Genomic DNA, 26,111 nt, shown 5'->3' on the forward strand with positions numbered 1-26,111 from the left:
TTGAACTTGTTTTTGTTTGTTTTTGCTAATATATCAATTACTCTAAATACAAATCTTGGAATTATTTTAAATAGTTTTAAGTAACTTTTTAAACAATCTAATTAACAAAATCGTTACATTATAGTAAAAGAATTTAACCCCAAATGTAAAATTTATAACCATCTTTGAGGAAACAGTATTTATATTATCCTAATATTTTGAGTGAAAATATTAATCTCTTATGAAAATTGTAGAGAATTAAAACAATTGAGATAAAATCAACAAAGTCCAACCCAGGTTTTAAATATATGGGAACGGATAGAATTTCCATAATATCAATTGAAATTTTTAAAATTTTGTCAAAATTTCCATAGAAATTTTATCAAAATATACATATCAAATTCTTAACAATTTGGTTAAAACATCCATAATATATATATCCAAATTTCATAAATTTCCATGTAAATTTTTAAAATTTTTTTGGAAATTTTGAAAAATGTAAATTTTTAAAATTTTTTTGGAAATTTTGAAAATACCTATGAAAATTTTTAAAATTTTTTTTATAAAAAATTCATAAATATTATTGATATTTGGTAAACTTTTATACCAAATTAATTTTAGTGATAGTTTTTTTTTTTAAACTGTTAAATATTATTTTAAATATTTAATGATATGAATAAAATATAGTGAATTAAATTGAATAACCTTGATAGGTTTTATTTATTGATAATATATATATATATACTTGTTATACATTTTATATAAGATGGATTAATTAGAATTCCATAATTACAAATTAATAGTTGATTATATAAGAATATAAAATAACAACATAAAATAATAACATGAAAATATAATATTATGTAGAATTTGTATTAATAGTATTTAAAACAATAGTATTAAATAAATAAAAATAAAAATAAATGATATAATATATTATACAAAACATTAAGGACAACAACATTTAATACAAAATCTTTATAGTTGATATATTAATAATTATATAAAAAATATCAAAGAAATATATCCTTTAATAATTATTTTTTATATTTCACATTTTAAAATAAAAATAAGGAATAGACTAATAATTTCCAACCAATTAAGAATTCTATAAATATTAAGATGATATTTATAAAATATAATATAATTATAATAATTATTTTATCTTAATTAATAAACAATTTTTATCATTTATATATACTTTTTTTTAATATTTTAATAAATAATAATTTATTTATAATTATTAATGCTTACTATAAATTAAACTGATTAAGAAAAATATAATATCTATTCAATTTTACAATTTTTATAATCAATTTGATAATTTTTAAAATAAATTTTCATCATTTTTTTGAGTTCTTATCGATATTTGATATTGTCCGATATTTCTATGAAAATTTCTATATTTTGAATCTTCGATATTTTCATCGATTGAACTTTGGTCAAATTAAGATTCAAAATTTTGGTATTGGTGTAAATATTGAAAGCTAAAAATATGAAAATTTCTATAGAAATATCGGAAAGCATCGAATATCGATAACTAAAAATATGAAAATTTCTATAAATATATTGGAAAACATCGGATGTCAATAAAAATTCATAAAAAAATGATGAAAAATTATTTTTAAAAAAATTATTGAAATTTTAACATTAGCTTATTTAAACAATCAGCTATCAAATTAATTACAAAAATTGTATAAAGATTTAATCAATATTATACTTTTGTTAATCAATTTAATTTATAATAAGCATTAATGTTCATAAATAAAATATTATTGACAAAAATATACAATATATATATATATATTTGATAAAATTATTTATTAATTAAGATAAAACAATCATTACAATTACATTATATTTTATAATTATTATCTCAATACTCATAGAACTCTTAGATAATTGAAAATTATTAATATTTTTCTCGTTCTCATTTTGAGATATAAAATATAAAAAAATAATTATTAAAAGATGTATCTCCTTAATAATTTTTTATGTAATTATTAATATGTCAATCATAAAAAACTTATATTAAATATAGTTGTTTCTTATGTTTAGTATAATATATTATATCATCTTTTTATTTTTATTTACTTAATGCTACTAATTTAAATGCTATTATTATTAATTTTACATAATATTGTATTTTCATATTATTATTTTATGATATTATTTTTTATTTTTATATAATTAATTATTAATTTGTAATTATAGGATTCTAATGAATTCAACTTATACAAAATATATAGCAAGTATATATATATATATATATATTTTATCAATAAATAAAACTTATTAAGATTATTGAATTCAATTAATTTCATTTTATTTATATCATTAGATATTTAAAAAATAATTAAAATGTTAAAAAAATTATCATTAAAAATAATTTATTAAACATTAATAATATTTTTGAATTTTTTATAAAAAATTTAATAGATATTTTCAAAATTTTTATGAATAATATGAATTTTTTAATTAAATTGTTAAAGATTTGATGTAAATATTTTGACAGAAATTTTTATAAAAATTTTGAATATTTCAATGAATATTATGAAAATTCTATCTATTTTTATTTAAAATCTAAATTTTATTTCGATCTTTTAAAAAAATAAAAATTTTGAATAAATTTGAAATTTTTTTTGGATATTTAAAACTTTAAAATTTTAGATATTTAAAATCTTGGTCCAAATTCCCTTTTTATATAGATATATATATATATATATATATATATATATATATATATATATATTTATATATATGTTCTAGAAGCTAATAATTTATTTATTTTGCAATTTCTCAAATAAATACTTAATAATGTATTTAATACTTAATTTTCAATTTTAAGAAATATATAATATTGAAAATTTTACTAAAACGTAAAGGTAATATTGAAATTTTATTGTTTATTAACTTCAATAAAAAAAATTAATACATTTTTTTTTTCTTACCGTAAGATATTCCTGTGCATCTAAAGGTCCACGTCATATTTTTAAAGGAAATATAGTTGAATCTCAGCCGTCCAAAACTAGGGCAACTTTGGCCACCATATTTAACCCCCAACTATAAAACCTTTATTTTCCTCTCTGTCACTCTTCTCTCTCTCTCTCAAGCTGAAGCTAGGGTTTTTCTCTGCATTGTACGACCTCAACAAGCTTCGGCTTCATTTGTACGGTAATGCTCCTATATTCTAATGGGTCGCTTCATTTTTCGAACTCTACAACTGGGTTTCCCTCGTCTTCTCGTTTTTAGCTCGTGAATCTAAGATTCTAGTACTTTTTCTTGTTCTTCAATCATTCTGTCTACGCTAGAGAGATTGATTAGATACACTAAAGATTCTCATTAACCTTATTAGTATAAATTTAGTGCCTTTATGTTCACCAGGCTGCAATCTTCGTCATATAGTAGTTTGCGCGTTTAAATGTAGTTTACTAGTCAACGAAATGCGTTTTCTGGACCCGTTTTTTATATTCACTATCTTACTAGGTGGTAATATGTATTCTGAGCTTAGTAATTGGCTTATCATCTTGTCACAAAATTTTAGTTTTCAGTTTTATTCATATGGTTTATGAGTTGGGTTGAGTTTATGTTTTATGGATTTGAAGTTTTAATGGATTTGTGAAAACTTATTTTCCACATGAAAAATTGGTTACCTCTAGAAAGAATGCAGAGACTCTTGAATATATAACGTGAAGATGATGTATATGAGAATTTTTCATTCTAGTGGGATATTGGGTCCTCGAATAACTTGATTAAAAAAAAACACATTTCTATTGGTTGGATATTGACAAAACACTCACTGAGCAGATCTTTGAAGATGTACACTTCCAAGAAGAAGATTCACAAAGACAAGGATGTCGAACCAACTGAATTTGAGGAGACAGTTGCACAGGTTACTTTCATGCCCGGATTTTCAGTTAAATTCTGGTCTTTTTAATGGTGTTGATATCCCATTATGGATGTCTTGCAGTACCTCTTTGATTTGGAGAATACCAACCAGGAACTGAAAAGTGATCTGAAGGATCTCTACATAAATTCTGCAGTGTATGTGATGTTCAGTCTGCTTGGTTTTATAGTATTCGTCTTTTTTATTATTGGTGGGTTTTACTAATTAGGGACAACCTATATTCTTCAGTCAAATGGATGTTTCTGGAAATCGCAAGGCAGTTGTAATCTATGTCCCCTATAGATTGAGGAAGGCTTTTCGCAAGATTCATCTGCGGCTTGTTAGAGAGTTGGAGAAGAAATTCAGTGGAAAGGTAATGTTATTATAAGCAGCGTATGGTATATCAATTATATACATGACTTAGAAATTTAGTGGGAAGGTTATGCTATATTATCAGGAGGGTTAATATGATTACCAATACATGTTTTGGTGAGATGGTAATGTTCGATGATACACAATTATTTTGGAGGCTTATGGGGTTGTTATGTTCATTTTTTTGGATGTTTTAGAATCTTTATCCTGTTTCTCTATTCTTATTCTATTTCTCTTTGGTTGCAATTTAATCTTGTTAATATTAAAGTAATGAACTTTGTTTTAGAACTTCATTAAAAAAAAACAAAACTTTTTTTGAATGACTATGGGGAAAAAAAAAAAATTAGAAAATAATTTCTAGTTTGATCTTTTTTTTATCTTGCTGCATCAATTACTACACTACTTTTCTTATGAAAATTCAAGGATATGATAGATAAAAGGTTATGACTTGTTGATTTTGCTGTAACCTTTTGGAATATTAGAATCTGTGGCATGCATTTCTGTAACATGATTAGTATCTAAGTTGCTAGAAGACCGTCCTGAATTCAGTTAAATCTAATTTTTTGGGACAAATTTGGTTTCTGAGTGATAATCACTAAAAAAAAAAAAAAATGGCAGGATGTAGTCTTTGTTGCTACCCGAAGGATTTTGAGGCCACCTAAGAAAGGCTCTGCTGTTCAGCGACCTCGCACCCGTACACTAACTGCTGTCCACGATGCCATTCTAGAAGATATTGTTCATCCTGCTGAGATTGTTGGAAAGCGCATCAGATACCGAATTGATGGATCCAAGATAATTAAGGTAAGAGTGTCTCTCTGTTTTTTAATTTACATTATGGAAATGATACTCGCAATTAAAGATGTGTTGTAATTAAAGATGTGTCATCCTTATGTGGTAGATTTTCTTGGACCCGAAAGAAAGGATCAACACTGAGTACAAATTGGAGTCATTAGCTGGAGTTTATAGGAAGCTTACTGGGAAAGATGTTGTGTTTGAGTATCCAATCACAGAGCCTTGAAGTACCTGCCATTGATGATGTGTTTTGGTGCTGTTGTTTCATTTGAGTTTTACAATGCTTTAAATAGGTCATCTTATCTTGAAAATTTTGACTTGGGAATTTGATTTTTGTGCTCAAAGGAATTATTGTTTCTTTCCCTTATTTAATGTGCTGCTGGTGAGTTGTTCATTGTATTAGTTTAAAGATTTGTTTTCATTTGGCCGATGTCAAAATGGTTATGATATTTTAATTTATCTTTCACTTTCAGAGTATGGTTGGATATCAGCATTATTTTTATTTCTTTGGTAATAGATTTATCAGCGTTATGCTTATACCATGTGCAGTGTTAACAAACTCAACTGCAAGCAAAGCTCATCGTGCAAGGCAATTAATGAAATGAGCCTTGTAGCAACCTTTGTATATTTAAATTTTGGAATTCTGATTTCGTATATTTGTATTTGTTAGAAGTCCATTTACCTAAAGGCTTTTTTTCTGTGCAACCTAATTGATTGTAGTATTCAAATTGGGTCACTCAGAGCCTAAAGTTGTTTATAATCGAAATGTTATTAGAAAAACCAGAGTCTTGTAGGGTTGGCTCTTAGTTTTAGGTTGAACGCTGAAATTGAAGGTTTAATTCAAGAGATTTATAGGGGTAACCTAATTAGTTGTACATTTTATGCAAGTAGGAGGGCTTAATTAGTTTCGCTTTGAATATTTGTGTTTTGGATTCCACTATGGAAAGGAAAGAACAATAGAAAATGAACAATGTAATATTCTTTCGAACTATAGTGAAAACCCTCAAACATAACCGTGGCTGAAAACCAAGTCTTTTTTGTCAAACGTGGAAAAGAGACAACACCATATCCAGTTAACTATAAAGAATCGCTTTCATTCAGACACAGACACACACACACACAAAACTTGAACTCTAAAAGCATGAGGAGATAGTATAGGGGATGAATTTAAACTAAGATTTGGGAGACGGAGATGAAAAAAATCAAATGAATGACATCCTAATTAGTTGCTAATTGAAAGTTCCTTCGGAGATAATCCACTGATATAGTCCATTATTTCTCATTCAGAAAGCTTGAGTGTGCTTCTTCCACGCTCATAATCAAAACAACAATAATAATAATAATAACAATAATAATTCTCATATCAACGAACGTATGGTACCTGGACCAACCACAAATATGACTCAAGTCTTACCTTAGGATTCTGATCCGAAAATGCATCTATAGCTATGAATGAAAGAGGCGATCAATCAAAAGTAGTTGACCATAATAATTTCTCCAGAAAACATAAAATTGGTCATTTGTCCTTTGAGTTTTTCAAAGAATAATATCAAAGTGACATTGACGAACACTATTAATGTCTTGAACGCATACACTAATCGAAGGTAATCGAAGGTGAGCCATCATTATAATTTTGAGTATTGCCCGATGAGTTGCCACATCGCTTGCTCGTGATTTTTCACTTGTGATAGGTAGTATTTTTGTATGGTGAGACTGACACAAAAAAAGATGATAAACAACGATGGTACCATGACGACAAACAACATTAACTAGTTGAAGTGTCGATGTCATGTATGATGGTATAGCGGCTGTCGCAGCCAGCTGTGGCAGAGAGATATGTATCAATATACATATATATATATATATATATATAGTAGTTTTATGGTAATCATATTGAAATCGATGTTTTTTGGTATTTTTTTGAAAAAAGGCATACTTTGGTGTGTATGTGTCCGATGCTTTTTTTTAAAAAAAATATTGGTTTTTATATGGTCCGTACCATAGAATTTTCCTATATATATATATATATATTGTTAAAGTTCCTATATACAATCTATCCAAATCCTTACCCTCATATGACTCGAATTCATATGTAATGCGTATAGGTAAGTATGTTTACCCACTAGAATTATCTAATTTGTAAATCATTATAATGATATTGATAACTAAAAATCGATAAAAGATAAAGATGTTATATATATATATATATAGACACCCTTTTTATTTGTGGATGAAGATGCTCATCATTTAGTGAGTATCTAATGCATATTTATCTATGTATTGATATGTGTTAATCGCTTAACAAGTGATAAGCACCTGCCCTCACCATAGCATTTTTATATATCGTTTGGCTTTGATTAGGACGTCTTGATGTACTTAAAGTATGAATTCGAATGTATCCTTTTAAGTGCACGCTGATATTTCAAAATACATATTCAAAATACATATTTATCTTCAAAATAATACATTTGGGTCCGTATATTAACTCCATCAGAATGTTTTGATGGGAGTATTGCTATTCTAATATATGTATTTATATACATATAAGCATGCATGTATATTCGTGTGCGAGGCTAGACAGCTAGTGAGGAGTTTTCAAGTTTCTGATGGAGGAAAAATTCCAGTGTCTTGATTTGATGATTAAATATGTAATCATGATTAAGCATGTATTGGGTTTACAAATCCTCATTCCAAACAATAGAACAGGGCTATAATTTTTTTTTTTTCTTTGGAACGACTTGAATAACCCTCCTGCCTTAAAATGAAAAAATAATAAAATAATAAAATGCAAGAATTCTGATCGAAACCCAAATTGGTGTTTCTTGTTTAAAGATCATATGAAAGCTCATTATAAGAGAGTTCATTAAAATCTTTTCTCCTTTTGTTAAAACAAAAAATGCAAGTTCTACACTCAAAACAGATATATATATATATATATATATACATGTATAATCGTTTACTATATATTCTCATTGCTCATGCATTTACAAAAGAAAAGTTCTTATATTACATATAAATTATATAATTACACATTTCTAAAGAAGGAAAAAATCAAAATAAAACATGCCAAAAATAAATTATTTATTAATTTAATTGCCTAAAAGCTAAAATGTGCCTGCTACATCGCAGTTCAGGTGGCTTGGAAGAACCTGCTGTTTACACCAGCTCTATACAGCTGCAGTTCAGATGCACTTGTTATGCTAATCTCAGTGTTGGCAGGAGCAAAAAGAACATCTCCTTCAGCAATTATATTTCCTTCACTAATTAAGCCTCCTTTAACCGAATTTGTTCGTATGGTTCCCTCGCCCTGCATGACTAAGAAAATGGACGGACCTGGAACTGCAGGAAATGCCGCTGATTCCCCTTGTGGAAGATTACAGCGATCAACCTCAAATTCATCGAAAGGAGGGAGGTACCTCATTACATATGGACTCAATGGAACTCCTTGTAGAATTTCAGGATATCCCTACAGTAGAAATTTATATATCAGATAGGAATGTTCAAGCAAATTATGAAGGAGCATCAATCAAAGCAAAACTTGTCAGGCTTTTGGAAACTAGTTCTAAGAATGCACATAGATGGTTTAAGAACTTAGTGCAGAAATGTAATATAATTTTAGCTAAGAATAAATAAACATTTCCTACTAAACAGGTAGAACATTCTATCAAAATTAACAAATACTTCACCTGCTTATATGTGAGCATGGAACAAAGAGTTTTAACATCCCGATGCTTTGGGGTAAGGCCAGCCCTTACAACATTGTCTGAAGTAGCCATGCACTCAATGCAGTCACCAAAGATGTATGCATGAGGCTCATTCGCGCCGAGATACAATGCTTCTCCAGGATTAAGCTTCACATAATTAAGAAAGAAAGCTGAAATTACACCAATATCGGCTGGATATTGCTTTTCCAACCGCAACACCAACATTTCCTTATCTGACAACTGTCTCACCTGATGAAAAGGGTAAAAAGTTATGATCAAAGAATGGAAGAACATGGTGGCAAAAAGAAAAGAAAGAAAGAAAAAAAGAAAAGAAAAAAGAGCTTAATATACACCAAATGCTTACATAAAAGAAAGACCTCTGTTTTTATTTCAGTCTCTCTAGAGGTAATTGCAGGAGAAGGGAAAGAACCACAATTATTCAACCATACTACAACTAAAAGAAACTAACATAACCTTAAATTTGGTACCTTCAGTGTATATAGAAATTTGAACCTCAAATAGACCTCTAAAAATAAAGTTCGAAAGGCTAAGCCTGCAAATAGTCATCAAGAAAAAGCCCTAAATTCTGACTGACGAGATTGCGGATGTTAAAAGCTTGGTTCAAATTTCAAAAATTATCCATATGCTTAATAGTAGAAACTATAAATTAAAATACAAAGTGCTAAAACTGTCCAAAATTTATAGTTTTTCTAAATGCATAATATAGCAACTTATATGCAGCAAGTTTCTTCGTGAATGACTATTCATGCATTTCACATTTCCCTACAATGTTAATTTGAAAGTTAAACCAACCAAAAAAAAAAAAAAAAAAAGACGGAGGAATTTTCAACAGACCTGACTTTCCAAGTGTAAACGAATTTTTAATTCAGATGTTGCTTTAATTATCTCTTCTTGGCTAGCTGACATGAGTTTAGAGAAAACTGAACGGAGAACAGATTTTGTGTTCTCCTTCTCATCGAAACCACTGATTTGTAAGACTTGATTCACATCTGCACTGCCAACCAGCTTTACGATCTCGGGAACATTATGAAGCACACTCTTAAGTTCCTGGGTAAAAAAACAAAGAGCAAGCATCATAATTATTATCCATATAAATTGATAAGTTAGGTTTAGCTAAGGGCCTAATACATTCTCTCCTACTTAAGCATTCTTATAAATTTCATCTAGATGTAAAGCAGCTTAAGAATCCGTTTGTTGTTATTTGTCCCGTTTACCAATGGCACACTCAGATAAGTACTAGAGTTCTATTATCCACATTATTGATGGGATGTTGTCAAAAATTATATGAATTTTTAAATCTCAAAGTTGAAACCTTGCAGATAGCATCTCTGCCTTGGATTCGTGATAATATGCAATAGTCATGGAGAAGGTGAAGTAAGCTCGAGAGCTAAATGTAGAAAAGTGATAAAAATATAACACAATCCTGGGGCAGAAAACAGGAAAGAAATAAAGAAAAAGACATAAGTATCCTAGTTTAAATATACTGGATGACAGAAACAGGTACTACATCTCCTTTTAACATCGGTCTAAATGTTCAAAGCGAAGAATAGACAAAGCAACGACTAGATAAAGCCCTTATGATGCATGCTAGTTGCTAATAATACACAAGAAACTTCAGCTTAAATTCTCAGGAGAATAATTGAGAAACAGATGCAGCTTCATCTATCTGGAGCAGCAGAATTAGGTTCACTCTTTCCACACAGAGCACTGATATGCATATCATAGAAAACAAACAGATCTTGGATTACGGAAGAAAGATTATTTTATTAAACTGACGTTTCTTGAAATTAAATATATATTTTTTAAAGACTTTTGGTTACTGATTTTGTTTTGGAAAGATCATCTAGTTTATCATGAGGTTAAAAGTGAAGAAATTATTGTTAAATGCTCAAGATCTATAGACTAAACATTAAACATTAAGATATTAAAGTAAAGAACAAATAGTTAACTCAGCCAACAACAACATCATTAGGACTTACTTTTCCCTGGTCCCACAACATTGGATATAAAAATCCCAGATCGCCGGACACAAAGTAAGCGAAAAATTGAGATTATCTGAATGTAAATATTATTAGTAATAAGAAAACCCACATAAACCGTTACTCATTCATATGGAATCCAACAAAGTGAATACTTGATTCCAAGCTGTTTTTACTAAAATTTTCACAGAAATAGCTACAGTAGTTACGAGAATTTAGAGATACAGGGTACATGTCTCTATTATCTCCCTGTTCCTCTTACTTTCATTTTCCCTGCCAGAAAACCATCCAGGGAAAACAACGAGCAGCACAGTATTAATTTAGGAACTAAAAACTCAAATAGTACTATAAGAATTTCAGAAAAAGCAAATTGACAAAGACCAATAACGTCATCACAACATACCAAATCAAAAATAGCAGAACAAACTCAAAAATGCTAGACATCTGAACAAAAAATAAGCTAAAATTGACAAAGATAATCAAGGATGGCAATCAAAATTCATGTTTACAAAGACACAAAATTTTGTAAATTCGTTCTGATTTAACCCATAAAGTTAATGTACCAAAACAGTCACCTATAGAGCAATATGACAACAGTACCAAAAGGAATTCGTCCTTTCTGCATACATTAATAATTAATCCTCTAACAACATGCTTTATCAACACAATAAAAAAAATAATAATAATGGAGGAAACAGAGGAAACCCATTTATTAAAATCATTATAAATATTAAAAATATATATATATATATATTTTTTTTTTTTTCTTTTTTTATTTATTTATTTTCCCTCAAAAACAGAGAATATAAAAGTTGAAGCAATGTCAAAAACGAGGATTAGTATTACCTCGAGACTGATAAACCCACAAAGAGCCTCAAAGTGAGTTATAGCCAGAGCCATCTCAGGTTTGTGATTATCATCCTTATAAAGATTTGGATGCAATTTATGCAGAGCCTTAGCTAATTCCTTATCGGGGTGAGCCTGTATTGATAATGCCTTAGCCACTGAAAGCACCTGAAACAGAAACACAAAAATACAACAACAAAAATAAAATAATCAAAACCCAACAAAAATCTCAATGAACCCAGATTTAAAAAACCCAAAAAAAATAATAATAAATAAATAATATCCCGTGAAATTCGAAGAGGTTAGAAAACAGAACCTTAAACAAATAAGGAAGGTCATGACCCCATCTCTGAACCACTTTCTCTCCAAGCACATTAGGGTTGTTCAAAACCCAGGACTTGAGGCTAACAGTAGCCTCCGAGTCATCCGGCAAAATCCCATTACTCTCCTCCCATTTCTGAACCAAAAAAGACGGTCCCGACTCATGGGTACCCATCCAGAACTCAGCGTAAGGCTTATCCGGGTCGATTTCCACCGAGTCAGAATTCAGAGCAAACAGCTTCGCAACCTGAGACTCACAACCTTTTCGACCCCAATCATAGTTCTGTACTGAACAACGAAGCCTCTGAACCGTATTAGTCTGATGGTGCTTCATTGGAGAAAGAGAATCAGTGTTTACGACCTCCATGAAATTAAAAAGGAAAAGCAATGAAGGAAAATCAAGAAGCGGGAATAAAAACTTTTATAGTGGGTTTTTGAGAATTGAACGAAGAGAAGCAAATTGTGAGAGGGTATATATATCATATATGCTAATGAGCCATAAGCGTAGGAAAGAGAAAGTAGTAAGAACGTGAAAGAGAGAGAGAGAGAGACAGAAGGGTCTTTGTGTTTTGCTGCTTTTTGAAGCGTTTGAAAAGGTACCACGAGAGAGGGAAATAAATTAGAGAGAGAAAGAGAAAGAGAGAGAGAGAGAGAGAGAGAGAGAGAGAGAATTTACGGAGAGGGAAATTTCTGAAGTGGGGTCTCTGTACGGGGTCTTTTTTTCTTCTTCTTTTTCTTCTTCTTCTTCTTTGCAGAGAAAGAGATTAGGAAATTTCCGTTTTGCTTCATGACTCTTTTTTTTTTTTTTTTTTCCATGTTTGATCACGATATTTATTTTTATTTTTTACTTTTTTCTCCGTTATTTTTTTAATTTAATTTTGATGTCGTTATCTATCTAGAAAGATTTGTTTGTTGGTCCAGTCAAAATGTTTGTATGTGTCTCTATTTCTATGAAAACTTTGTAGATAATTTTTCTTTAAAAAAAAAAAAAAAAAGAGAATTGATGGAATAACTTTTTTTTTTTCAAATATTTTGTGGAAAATAGATAGTATATCTTAAAAGTGTAACATTTACCGCACCAAAAATATAAATAAAACTTAACCAAAACGAAGAGAAATTTTATTTAAAAAAAAAAAAAAAAGAGTTGTGGGGGGGGGGGGGGGGGGTTGGGTTTAAAAAGAATAATGAATTTCTTATTTCAAAAAAACAAGAAGAAGAAATTATATAATTGTAATTGTTAAACTTTTTTGACTTAGAGGATTAATAATCTTTAAAAACCAGCATATAATTGTTAATAACAAGTCTAAAACCTCCTACACATAAAATCAATGGGTTTGAAATGCAATTTGATTAGTGCACTTTTACAAGTTCGTGGAAAATGTCCCTATTTTTCAAGTCATATTATATATGTATTGAATTAACGAATGAAAAAAACCTTAACCATACAAGTTTCATAAATCTAACATTATTTTTTTTAAAGATTTTTTTTTTTAATAATCCATCTAATTTATAAACTATCCAAAATTTTCTATTCCCATTACAGGAACTTACTCTAATAGGCATAAATAGAAATTCTCTACTACTGAAGCTATCTGTTTCGTCCTTTTTTTTTTTTTTTAATTAAGAGTGGAAAATTTGACATCATAACCTTATATGAGATTCTACACACAAAATAAAAAATAAAAAACCTTTAATTAAAAAAAATGAAAAATTATCTACTAATTTTATTAGTCCCTATAGCATAAGAAATACAAAATATAATATCATAAATAGACTGTATGGACTAAGTTTTTTTTTTTTTTTTCAACGTAAGGTTAAAATTATTTTATGTAGATTATTAAACATTAAACTTTAAAATATATTCTAATGGTATAACAATTAGATGAAATCTATGAGTAGCTATAAAAACTAAAGTTAAGCATTTGGTTTGAGTTTAAGTTTTTAGACAACATGCTTCACGCAAAGGAGAAAAAGATAAGAATTTGACAACAAGCTTCATGCAAATTGAAGAGATAATTATTTATCACCAAAAAAAAAATGAAGAGATAATTAGGTTAAAATTAAACATTTGGGTTGAGTCGCTTTTTGACAACATGTTTCATGCAAAGGATGAAAACATATAAAAATTTGACAACATGCTTCATGCAAATTGAAGAGATAATTATTTTTAATCTAAAGTTGCCTAGATATGTAGGTACATACCAAATTTTTTCTTAACCAATTTATTTACTAATTAATATGACAATAAAATTCGTCTACAACATTGTATTATTTACTATATATGCTAATAAAAAAATCGATTAGTTTTTGGGAAATATTTTTTATTTGCATACCGAGCAAAATGGATAAATGGGTTAAAAACAACAACAACAACCAAAAAAAAAAAAAAAAAGGATAAATGGAAGTGAAACCCATAGCGTACACGTGGGTTGGAGGGTTAAAAAGAGAAAATTGGGGGGTACACAGAAAGCCACGTCGGACAGTGACGTGAAGAGAAAAAAAACAAATCGAAATTATCGCGACAAGTTTTTAGCTTTTCGAGAAGTATTACGTATAAATAAATAAAAAACAGAGGTGCTTGGATTTTATCGTAAGACGAAACGAGACAAAAATGAAGCCGTCATATTATTAATCAATAAAACGCGATATTAAAATGGTCGGTGCACAGAAAACTGCCTTCTTTTATGTTGTGTTTCCTTCACGCTTTGCTCATGAGTCTGTCATCATGTGGCCCCCACCCACCCCCGTATAATACGGTGCAGTTCCGTTATGATTCATCAAATTCAGTTTTAAGTTTTTCTCTCTTTAAAACTAAAATAAAATATTTAAAAATTAAAAAAATATATTATTTATTATTTTTTTTTTATAAAATTAAATATCTACAATTAAAATTAATACAATCATCGTGATAACAAATAAAAAATTTAAAAAGAAAAAATCAGTTACAGTTTTCGGCATATGAGTGGGTCCCACAAAAGCGATCATCGTCAACTTCAAAGCATATCCAAAGCTGTCATTTGGTTCCGAAATTGATGTTCAGCCTAATCCTTACACGTGGCAATTCAGATATGCATTGAATTAAAGAATTATTTGACTTCTCACCTACAAAGAAAATTAAGATCTTTGACCGCATTTTATTCTTTTATTTTTCTTTTTATTTGTCGAATGAGAATGCAACACCGCTTTGTGACTCTACAACTTACACGATTTGCAATTTATTTCCAATATTTCCTTAAAAAAATAAATAAAAAATTCGTCCCAATACACTTTCAAATCTGTCGTGCTCACATTATTAAATTGTATCTAATAAAAATTACGATTCTGTATGTATATTATGATAAAGTCGTAAATTAATTCTTCAAATTCATCAATTAGTCGACTTTATACACAACCCTTGTTAGATCATTCATTATATTTCCAATAAAATAAAATTTAATATTTACATAATTTTCCCACATAACATATGATTCTTGTAAGAGGTAGCTGGTTATACGGTTATCACATGTGGACCTAATGAAACATTAAAACCTATTTAATTAATAAATTATAAGAACACATTTATTAATGTCATGTTTATATATATATATATATATGTGTGTGTGTGTGTGTGTATTAATTAATTTAATAATTAGTTTACTTTAATGAATCAATAAATCCGACAACAAATTTTAGAATCAAATCAAATAAGTTTGTTGTTGAATCCTTCCAGAAAAAAAAAAAAAAGAAAAAGAAAGAAAAAAAAAAAGAAAAAGGGTTTTTATTCAATTTATTGATCAATAAAATGCGTAATGTACCAAAAGAAGGGGAAAGAAGCATGGAACCTAAGCTTTTTTATCATTATCATTTTGGAATTAAGAATCACCTTTCCCAAAAAAAAAAAAAAGAAAAAGAAAAAAGAAAAAAGAAAAAACAACTAGAATCTAAAAACGTATTTTCTGAATTGAAATTTAAACTAGGGAATATATGTATACATATATATATATATATATATACATATATGTATATATAATCAACCAAGGAATTGAAAACGTGCCAATCAAAGTCAACTCATCAATCTGAATTAGTTCCACTTGGGTTTTTGATCATGGATTAAAAAATTGAAACTTTTCACAAAATTTTTATTTTTAGTATAAAGAAAGGAAATTTAACTTTCAAATAAAACATATATAATTTTTATTATATTTATTAAATTTTTTAATAATTTTTATAGAAATTTTTATCTACCATGTATATAAAATCCTTTATAATTTGGATAAAAAATCATAATTTTTCATAAAAATTTATATAAATTTTTTTAAAAATATCTATAATATTTATTTATTTTTATTAAAACATTATAAATATTATCAATGTTTAGTAAACCTTTTGGAAATTAACATTATTGATATATATATATATATATTACATTTTAATTTTTTTCCAATAATTAATCAAATAAAAAAATTCACATTTAATACATAATGTCCAAAATTACACTATATAAGTCTATTTATCATATTTTTAAATAAATAAGTGTGATAAGCTACAAATCTATCTATTCATTATTATATTTTTTTCACAATAATAAAGTTAATATTTATATAAATATTATAAAATATATAAAAATTAAAACATAGACAAAAATTGAAAAATATGCAATCAATATATTTTATAGTTATTTATATCATTAGCATATTATCAATTATATACAAAATTATCAAAAACATACATTTTTTTAATAATTACTTTTTACATTTCATATTTCAAAATAAAAATAAAGAAATGATTAATAATTTCAATCATTTAAGAGTTTTATATGGTATTGAAATGGTATTTATGAAATATAATGTAATTGTAATATTATTTTTATACATCTTAATTAATAAGTAATTTTATTAAATAAGTATTTGTTATATATTTTTTTATTAATAAGAATATATTTATGATTATTAACATTTATTATAAATCAATTGATTAACAGAAATATAATATCAATTCAATATTTTTTACAATTTTTATAGTTAATTTGATAATTAATTGATTATATAAGTTCAGATTAAAAACTTTAATAAAAATATTATTTTTAAAATAAATTTTTATAATATAAGTTCATATTGATAATTTTCAATATTTTCATTGATATTTTCATATTTTGAACTTTTTATATTTCCATTGATACTAAAATTTTAAACATTAGTTTCAATGCATAGATGAACTTAACTCACTTTAATTGTAATTTTATTTTTAAATTTTTCTTAAAAAATTATTAAAAAATTGATGGTGTATTGCTTTATAAATAGGAAATTGTAGTTACACCTTTATTTTTCATTATGAAAATTTAATACTAACACTCTTATCACTTAATGGGAAAAAAAATACAAAAAGGAAAAAAAAATGACCTCTTGATATTATTTAATCGAGATACTATTTAATGATGCAACAAATCGATTTTTTTTTTTATAAAAAAAATAATTAAATTGGCGAAATTCGTTTTCACTCATATTATGAAGCTTGAAGAAATATCCATGGAAAGAGACGCCGTTTGGATTACTTGAATTATCGGACACATATATGCATTAGAAAAGTGAAAGAAAACAAATATTTTTCCATATTCATAAAAGAAATTTAAAAAAATTCCAATATCTATGTGACCGTTTGGACTATTTCATTATCTCAATATGTACATCAGAAAGAGAAAAAGACTCCCAACTTTTCCAATATAGACGTGATACAAAGAGAAAGGAACACCATTTGGACTTCTATTTCACTTTTCCTACATCCGTGCATTAGAAAGAGCAAGAAACATTACTTTCGTTCTTCCAACAACAATATATTTGACTCAACTATATTTTTAAATATATACATATAGCAAATATATATATATATATATATAAAGCTTTTATTTTTTTGAGCAACAATTGCTTATAGTGACACCAAATACTATTTCATATATATAACCACAAAATTAAATGTTTAGAATAATATTGTTACTGAACTTATATATGTTGAATAATGTTAATTTACACATTACTTTTTACATATATTATATATATATATATATATATAATATTTTTTTTCACATTTTTTTATATTTTTATAGGCTAGTAAGTTACAAATAAATTGTTGCATTTAACTTGAGTGTATATATACATATACATATAAAACTAAGTTAAAAATATGAGATTTGCTATTTCTCACCCCTGTGATCATCACAAGTGACACTGCTATTTATATGATAAATATCAATTGGAAGCATTCAAATTTTTTTTTTTAATATTGAAAACATAATATAGAATTGTTTAATGATAATAAATTAAATTATTGTTTGACACCTAGATTCTATTAGTATTCAATTATGAATAGTGACAAATAAAAATTTTCTTTTTATTTAGAAAAAAAAAATCACATTTTCTACCTTATCACCATATAGAAAATAAATCTCATTTGTTGGTTTAGAAAAATCCACCAAATAGATAGTAAATATCAATATGTTGGTTTAGAAAAATCCAACACGAATAACAAACTTGTAGACATAAAATTCACTGCCTCCCATAAAGGAAGTTTAAATCCAAACAACTCTAACGGAGAGGTGTTTAGGTTCTATCATAATTTGGGTTGGTATATTCGATATACCTGTGAAATTTTAAATATAAACTAATACAAATTTTCCAATCAACATAAACGGATTTACCGATTAAAATTGCAATCTCAATCTCTATCTTTTCATTATTTATTTCAAAAAAAAAAAAAAAAAAAACTACTTCCCACAAAAGAAGTTAGATCCAAACTAACAAATAGAAGAAGAGTAAGAAGAAAAGAAAAAGAAAAATAAAGAAAAGAAAAGAAAAAGAGGTTCGAAGTGGCATCACCAAAATACACCGTGCCGTGAATGTGAAGAAGTAAGAGATTTTTCGTGTCAGCTTTTGGATGTTGAAAAACAACCCTCTATCATGTAAGAACCTTCTAAGCCACGAGGATGAGTTGATTCAAAGTATCGGATTCAGCAACAACATCAATCAATTGGCGTCACGAATTGAAACAGCACTACATAAAAAGTGGTAAAAAAATTTAATTTTAATGAAACATTATTTCAAATTGAAGAATAAAAAAACAACAGAGGATTGAAGAAACCTGTTAATTAGATGGGGGATTCACATAAAAAAGTTCAATAAATTGGGTGGGGTTAGGCCGTTAGGGTATTATGGTCATTTGGACATGAAGGAAGATTACTGATAGCAAAAGTAGAGACAAAAGAAAATTGACTCTGTTTGCAGTCTGCAAAATGGCCATAGAACTACTAAAAACTCTTTTTTATTTCTTTCATTTTTTGGTAATAGGTAAGAAAGAAGTCTCATTTATTGATTGAATTAGAGATTGGTATATATATAGGAATTAGGCAAGTGATCATGGATATAAGATTGATTCGATGCCATCAATTTATAAAAGATCAACAAATATGAGTTGGGGTGAGGGGAAAATTTTATGTTAAATAGATTTTTAAGCCAACAGATTTTTAAGCCACATAGTGTATTGAATCTAGAATTTTAATGTCTAAATGTTCGTTTTGGAAAGATTTTGAAAAGGTTAAAATCATTTTCAATTAGATAGAAATGCTTTAAATAATAATTGATTAAAAAATACAAAATTATTTTGTTATTAAAAAATCACCTATTTAATGATTAAGAAAGAAGTACCAATTAAATAATTTTTAAAAATCATTCTTAATTGGGGATAACAATTTTCTTCAAATTCCCCTGTTTCCATGGCGCATGGCTTTTAATATGGTGGGGATTCCCCAATTAATCTGGGCGACGGGGCAAGGACAAGGCCCCTGGTCCAGGTTGAAGCGTGGTTAGAGAATATAATCCTCATTCCATATTCTGCATTATTTACATATATATATATATAATAAAATTATTATTATTTTATGATTTCTATATATATATATATATATATTTGGTTGTGTTGAAAAAAATAGAAAGAAAAGATTAACAATTTTTTTTCTGTTTACATATATATATATATATATAATAAAATTATTATTACTTTTATTATTATTATATGATTTATATATATATATTTGGTTGTGTTCAGAAAAAAAAAATATTAATAATTTTTTTTTAAAATATTACAAATTATCCAAAATTTTTCTATCTCATCATTCAAATTTATACTTTTATAACAATATAGATAGAGATGCTGAACTATTAAAATTATTTTTTTTATCAAAATATTAACAAGTTTAAAATATATTTTTTGAAAAAATTAATTTTTTAAAAATAAAATAAAAAATAATTAAATTGGAAAGCTGTCTGAACAATTCATTTCTCCGCCCTGATCTAGTAAATCTCCGTCCCGCCTGGCTTAATAATGTTAAATGGGAAATGGGATAGAGTAAAGATTTTGTCAAAAGTTATTCTAAATGGGAACAGATTCTAAATATGGAAAGTTATTCTCATCTCAATTATGATAGATATTAAAAGATTTTAAAAAAAGTTACTTTACTTTATTTTTTAACCCACGTAACACGGTGAAATTTGAATATGTCTCTTTTGAACAAATGTATGGTTTGGTGGTGGGAGGATCATGTATTATATTCTTTCATTACAAGTGAGGACAACATAACAAACCTCTGCAGCACATGCAGTGTGCCAGAGATCTGATTGAAACTATGGAATAAGAAAAATGTACTTGGTGAAGGAGGTCCCCACCGTATCTCACTCCCATCCGTTACCATCTATTTTAAAATTCTCAAATAAATTTCTATAGAGAAGTTAATGTAAAATCATTATCTCTTCAAATATTGATTTTTTTTATTTAAAATATTTTTATTTGTTATTATTAATAATAATAATTTATTTATATGATAAATTTTAATTAAATATTTAATTTTATTAATTATTTTTATATTAAAATTTTCAAAGTGAATTTTTTTTAATAATAATCAATTTAAATTGAAAAAATCAAACTTAAATAATTTTTTCAAAAAATAATGAACTGTCTTTATTAAAAACAATTCAAATAGTGATTTTGATTCCTATCTCAATATGTAAATAACAAAGAGGCAATTATTTCAAAACTTTAATTATAAGATAGACAGAACCTTTTACAATGTAACAATATTGGCAGGAATGAAATTATTTTTCAAAAAATAAAAAAATTAAAAGATTCGTTTGGAAAATATCAAAGTTGAAAGAGAAAATAATTCTCAGAATTTAATTTTTTGGAATTTAATTTTTTAAGAATTAATTTTTTTTTGATTTATTTGGTAAGTAATAAAAAAATTGATATTTACAAGTAATTAAATTTAAGATTATATATAATAAATTAAAGGTAAATATATATTTTAAAAAGAATTTTAAAATTAATTTATCTGAAATTCTTAAAATGATACCTATATATGTAGGAATAATTTTTCCATATATTTTTTTATATCGGTGGAAATATAATTTTCTGGATCCATACTTTTTTATTTTACAATAAACATCTAAAAATAATTTATTATTTTTTTAAAAAAATTAAATTTTTACTAATTTTATTTTTATCGAAACATTTTGTAAAGTGAAATTAATCCTTTGCGCCAAAAAAAATAAATAATTTTATAATTTTTGTCCCTGGCATAGAGTCGGAGACATAAACTAGCAAGCAACTGGTGTATAATGTGAGATAAGAGTGATGTTAGAGGACCTATTTGCAAAAAGCCCGTAAAACTTTTCCTAATTAGGGCATTTTGTTACACTTCACCGAGAGGTTGAAGCTCCAAAGTTCTCAGTGGCAATGGCGGAATCGATTTGCAGAGCACTACGAGACGGTGCGTTAGAGGGAGAGCACGCAGCAGCTCTCACGATAAAGGACTCCATAGCTTCACCATTTGGATTCGATGTGTTTGCTCATGTCTTCTCCAAGCTCTCTTCCTACATTTTGGCTTCAAAGTACCAGTCAAGGTCAGTTTACTTCTCGCTGAATTTTTCTTTTTTTTTTTTTTTTTTTTTTTTTATGCTTGTTTTACTAATCAGAAATTTATTAATTTTTATTTTTATTTTTATTTTTTTGGGTTAAATTATTTGCAGAGGTCTCGTGCTCGTCGCTTTTTCACGAAGTCCGTCGTTTTATGTGGATTTGTTGAAGAGGAGAGGAGTAGATGTTGCTTCTTCTCATAACTGGTGAGAACTGAGAACTGCCTATTCTTTAACAATTTTCACGTTTTAAAGAAATTTAGTGGGAAAAAGAAAACAAAAGGAAAATTTATTTGAAACGACAACTCTTTAACATGAAAGTCAGTGTTTTTTGTTTTTGTTTTTGTGTTCTTTTTTTTTTTTTTTTTTTTTTTTTTGAAGTGGGGTCATCTGAACTTGCAAATCTTTTACCAGGATTCAGATTTTGGATTGTTACACAGACCCTCTTGGCTGGAAAGATGGGGTTGGGGAGTGTGGAAGTGGTACAAAATCCTTAAACGAAGCTTCTCAAATAGCTAGTTTTTGTAAGAATGTGAAGGATGTGGAGACGTTTTTCTCTATGGTTGTTGAACTTGGTACAGGTGTAATTTCCTACCTATTAAGTGTTTATGTTCATAGGTAGATTTTTAATTTTTTTCTCAATAAGATGTCTGTTTTGGAATCCTACTCCGCTGGGGAAATTTATCTATTGGTAATTATGGATTGTCTGCCTGTGCTTGTAGGATTGGTTGGACGGGGCAAAGTTCGATTTTGTGTTGCAATAGACTCGGTAAATCTGCATTCTCAACATGGGGATATATGCTCATGTGAATTTAAGGACCAAATCAAGTACTTTGGGGGTGGGAGGGTTTCTCCTTGATTGCTTATTTCGTTTGCAAGAAGTAATATATATATATATATATATATATATATTTCCAATATTATTTTGGGCATGCAAATTACTGTTTATCTTATTTGGAAGGGCATACTCATCTTATAGATCTGTATTTTGAAATTTGTGTATTTTAGTCGGTTCAACGTGATGCTTGGAAACTTCCTATTGAGTTTTGGGACACACTACCAAATTTATTGAGTTATTTGTGAGGGAGTCCTCAGGAAACTTCCTTCCTAGTGGCAAAAATATGCCAAAAAGACATTTTGAGGAATCTTTTATTTTCTCCTACGAATCTTGCATTTATATTTTTTGCTAGAAAACTATTTGGTAGGTCAGCTTCTTATATTGGGATCATGTGCTTAAATTGCTAAATTACTTACTTAATTTGATTTTATTGTCCTGCTATGCAGGGAAGACTAGGAAATGATTTAATTGTAATAGATGTTATTGAGAATAACAACCATCAAACTATGTTGTCTAATTTTACAGGGAGTGGCTAATGTTTACCATTGCTTGATGTCATTAGTTGCCTTTACCATGACAAAGAAATATTTTTAAAGTTTTTTTATTGAGGATCAGTAATGTTACAATGGTTAGGAGCAGGAGTTTAGAGTGGTATGAAGCTCTTGGCCTATTGAAAACTGCATAAAGACGTATTGTGTGAAATTAAATAACTCATTAACTCCTATGTCCTGGGGCCTTTTTCTGTTCAAAACTGATCGTCTAAAGGAAATGAAGTTCTTAATCTTTTCTATAAGTTGTGTTTATCCAAGCATTGTGAATTCTCGAGTTTCACTTGAAAAGCTATATTATATGATTATTCCTCTTGTAGAAGAATCTTAATAATCACTTCTTAAATAGTTTGGCATGTGCGTCGATTATTTTTGGTTAACTGAGTTTCTGAACTTCATATTTAATATATGTAGCAATTTTAAAATAAGAAGTTACAACATCATTCATTTCTTCAGTTTCACAATTTTGTTCATGTTTTCTTGGCATATGCAACAGCAAATTTTCTTTTCCTTCCCACTATGTAATTCTGTTCTCATAAATGTTTTCAGGTAAGTGAAATGTTAAGACATGCTTCAATATCATCAGTTGCTGGCTTGTTAAGCAAACTTCGTAGCCATGGTATGTGCATCCTTTACATCCTCTTGATCTGTCAATTACTGATTTTAATTGCTTGCATAATCTTATATGTCCTCTAGTCTTTTTGTTTGAGTAGTATTTGTCGGCATCTACTGGGTACTTTTATGGTAGTACTTCATTTTCGCACCAGCATGTTTTGTTGGCACCATAATATGGTCTAAAAGCCTGTACATCTTATGCATTTCTTTAAGATTCTTATATTCATTTGGTCTAACTGTATAGGCCAATTTCACCTTTTATCAGAAGTAATGCGTGCAATTTCATTTTTATTTTGTGGTTACAGATCAAGTTTCAAGTATCTTTTGGTTGTTACATTCGGATCTTCATGAAGACAGGGTCACTGCTGTTTTGGAGTACATGTCCTCTATGGTGGCAAGCATAGAACCATTGAATCAATATGCAAATGGACAGAGGGGTAATTGGAATAATCTCTCTTTACTTGAACAGAATTGTACAAGAGGGAAGTTCCATATTCGATTCAAACGTAGAAATGGACGTGTTAGAGTGGCGGTGATTTATCTCTCTCTCCTCTGTCTTTGTTTGTGTGTATATGTGGTCTTATGCTGAACTACAAAGTGGCAATCTGATATGTCTTGCATTCAGTGTGAAGAATTTTGTATCGAGCAGTCTGGAATTATCTTTACATCAATTTCATCTGAAGATGAAAAAATCAATCAAAGTCTTTTGCCGAAGGTTAGTTTTATTTATTTATGTTTCAAATTGACCCATGCATGCACACACTGACAAAACTCAGTGGCAGACTTTGGAGACAAGAATAGTCATGTAAATTTTACAAGTTTTACTTTTAGCAAAAGAGTTTTATAATTTGTATGTGAAAAAACAAAATGCTTCTTTCTACAGTTGCAGTTCAATCTACAGCTGTCAGAAAAGGAACGAATTGATAGGGCTAAGGTTGTACTACCCTTTGAACACCAAGGTAATCCAGGATGCTTATGATTTCATTTTAAAAATTAATTTGAAATAAATTTTGGGTTGAAGATCAGAAAAAAAAAATATATATATATATATATATGTATGTATATATATTCCTTTGAAATCTTGTAATTTATCTTTAAAGTGTTTTTAAAAGATTTTGACTTCCAGGAAATGGTAAACCCATACAAATTTATGACGGGCGAAGATCTCAAGAGGACAGTGTAACTGAGGCAGTGCCTATTTCAACATCTAAATCACAAACAAATGAGGAAACTGGCAAGGGCGAGATAATATATTTTCGTGATTCAGAAGATGAGATGCCAGATTCTGATGAGGATCCGGATGATGATTTAGATATATAATTCTTTTTGTTCCCATTCACACCAGTTGAAGTTGGTAAATCCTTTAACATCTGATTATGAATTACCTTATTGCAGGGACTACCTTCTAAATGATATGATGTTCTTGTGCATTACACTTCTGATGGTATAATTACCGAGTTATCTCGAGTATGAAGCTGATATGACTTATTAAATAATAATGGCTTTAGTGATAACATTTTATGTGACGTTATCAAATGATTCCCTCCCATGTACCCTTTCTCATTTATGTTTATGTTTTTACTGCATATTTGAGTTTTAAAACTGTGAATGGATATTTATGATTGCAGGATTTGATCAATATGGGGAAGGTGGGCTTCTTTATAAATTTAATCGAGAGAATTCTCAATTGGAGGATGATAGTGAGAAGAAATTTTGGAAGTTGATGGAGAAAAGTATTTGTTTGAAAGCACGAAGGCTTTTGTATATAACTCTATATGTGCGTCTTTAGAATGTGACGTGTCAAACTAGGCGCTTCCAAAATTTTTGTTTGGTCTTGCTCTTTCTGGTAGATTTGGTTGGTTTAAAAAATGGAGGAAATTGTTTCTTATGATTAAAATTATATAAAACTATTGGTTTTATATAAAACTGGTTAGAGAGACAATGCAAGGATACCAAACAAAGATGCATTTTTTTTTTATTTTTTTATTTTATTTTTTTTCCTCTGCCGTCGTTTGTTAAGTTTGCATCTTTAGCTGTTAAGCCAGAACTGTGAAATTAGGTATGGACCAAGTCTGCAAATGGTCTCGATGTTTGATTCTAAGCTCAAAGTACATTGTTTGGTCTCGACTCATTGACCGGTAAAATTACATTCATGCCTGACCTGCCCAAACTGACTTTGACAAGGCCCAAACTGACAAAGAGAAGACATTTTCCAACACATGAAAACAGCCCATAAGGTTACCAAATCAAAGAAACAAGTTTCTTACATGATGAA

At 28.0% G+C, this 26,111-nt stretch overlaps 3 protein-coding genes across 3 annotated transcripts; 2 read left to right on the forward strand and 1 right to left on the reverse strand.

Annotated features, from left to right (window-relative positions):
* The first annotated feature begins 3,018 nt into the window (after positions 1-3,018).
* On the forward strand, positions 3,019-5,506 carry LOC107417247 (small ribosomal subunit protein eS7). The gene is made up of 6 exons (XM_016025852.4): positions 3,019-3,153; positions 3,787-3,871; positions 3,950-4,023; positions 4,115-4,238; positions 4,856-5,038; positions 5,136-5,506. The coding sequence occupies exons 2-6, from the start codon at positions 3,797-3,799 to the stop codon at positions 5,253-5,255; spliced, it is 576 nt and encodes a 191-aa protein (XP_015881338.1). The 5' UTR covers positions 3,019-3,153; positions 3,787-3,796; the 3' UTR covers positions 5,256-5,506.
* Positions 5,507-7,970: 2,464 nt separating this feature from the next.
* On the reverse strand, positions 7,971-12,608 carry LOC107417245 (mannose-6-phosphate isomerase 1). The gene is made up of 5 exons (XM_016025848.4): positions 11,896-12,608; positions 11,580-11,747; positions 9,589-9,801; positions 8,716-8,982; positions 7,971-8,495 (listed from the first exon to the last, which is right to left on the reverse strand). Exons 1-5 carry the CDS (start codon positions 12,265-12,267, stop codon positions 8,160-8,162), a joined length of 1,356 nt encoding a protein of 451 aa, XP_015881334.3. The 5' UTR covers positions 12,268-12,608; the 3' UTR covers positions 7,971-8,159.
* An 8,924-nt stretch (positions 12,609-21,532) lies between these two features.
* On the forward strand, positions 21,533-25,812 carry LOC107417249 (elongator complex protein 5). Its single transcript, XM_016025854.4, has 10 exons — positions 21,533-21,823; positions 21,950-22,042; positions 22,250-22,416; positions 22,558-22,604; positions 23,771-23,840; positions 24,142-24,368; positions 24,462-24,551; positions 24,720-24,795; positions 24,963-25,190; positions 25,465-25,812. The coding sequence occupies exons 1-9, from the start codon at positions 21,657-21,659 to the stop codon at positions 25,154-25,156; spliced, it is 1,131 nt and encodes a 376-aa protein (XP_015881340.2). The 5' UTR covers positions 21,533-21,656; the 3' UTR covers positions 25,157-25,190; positions 25,465-25,812.
* The last annotated feature ends 299 nt before the right edge of the window (positions 25,813-26,111 follow it).

This window comes from Ziziphus jujuba, chromosome 4 (assembly GCF_031755915.1).
Source record: "Ziziphus jujuba cultivar Dongzao chromosome 4, ASM3175591v1".
In the NCBI taxonomy this organism is placed as follows: Eukaryota; Viridiplantae; Streptophyta; class Magnoliopsida; order Rosales; family Rhamnaceae; genus Ziziphus; species Ziziphus jujuba.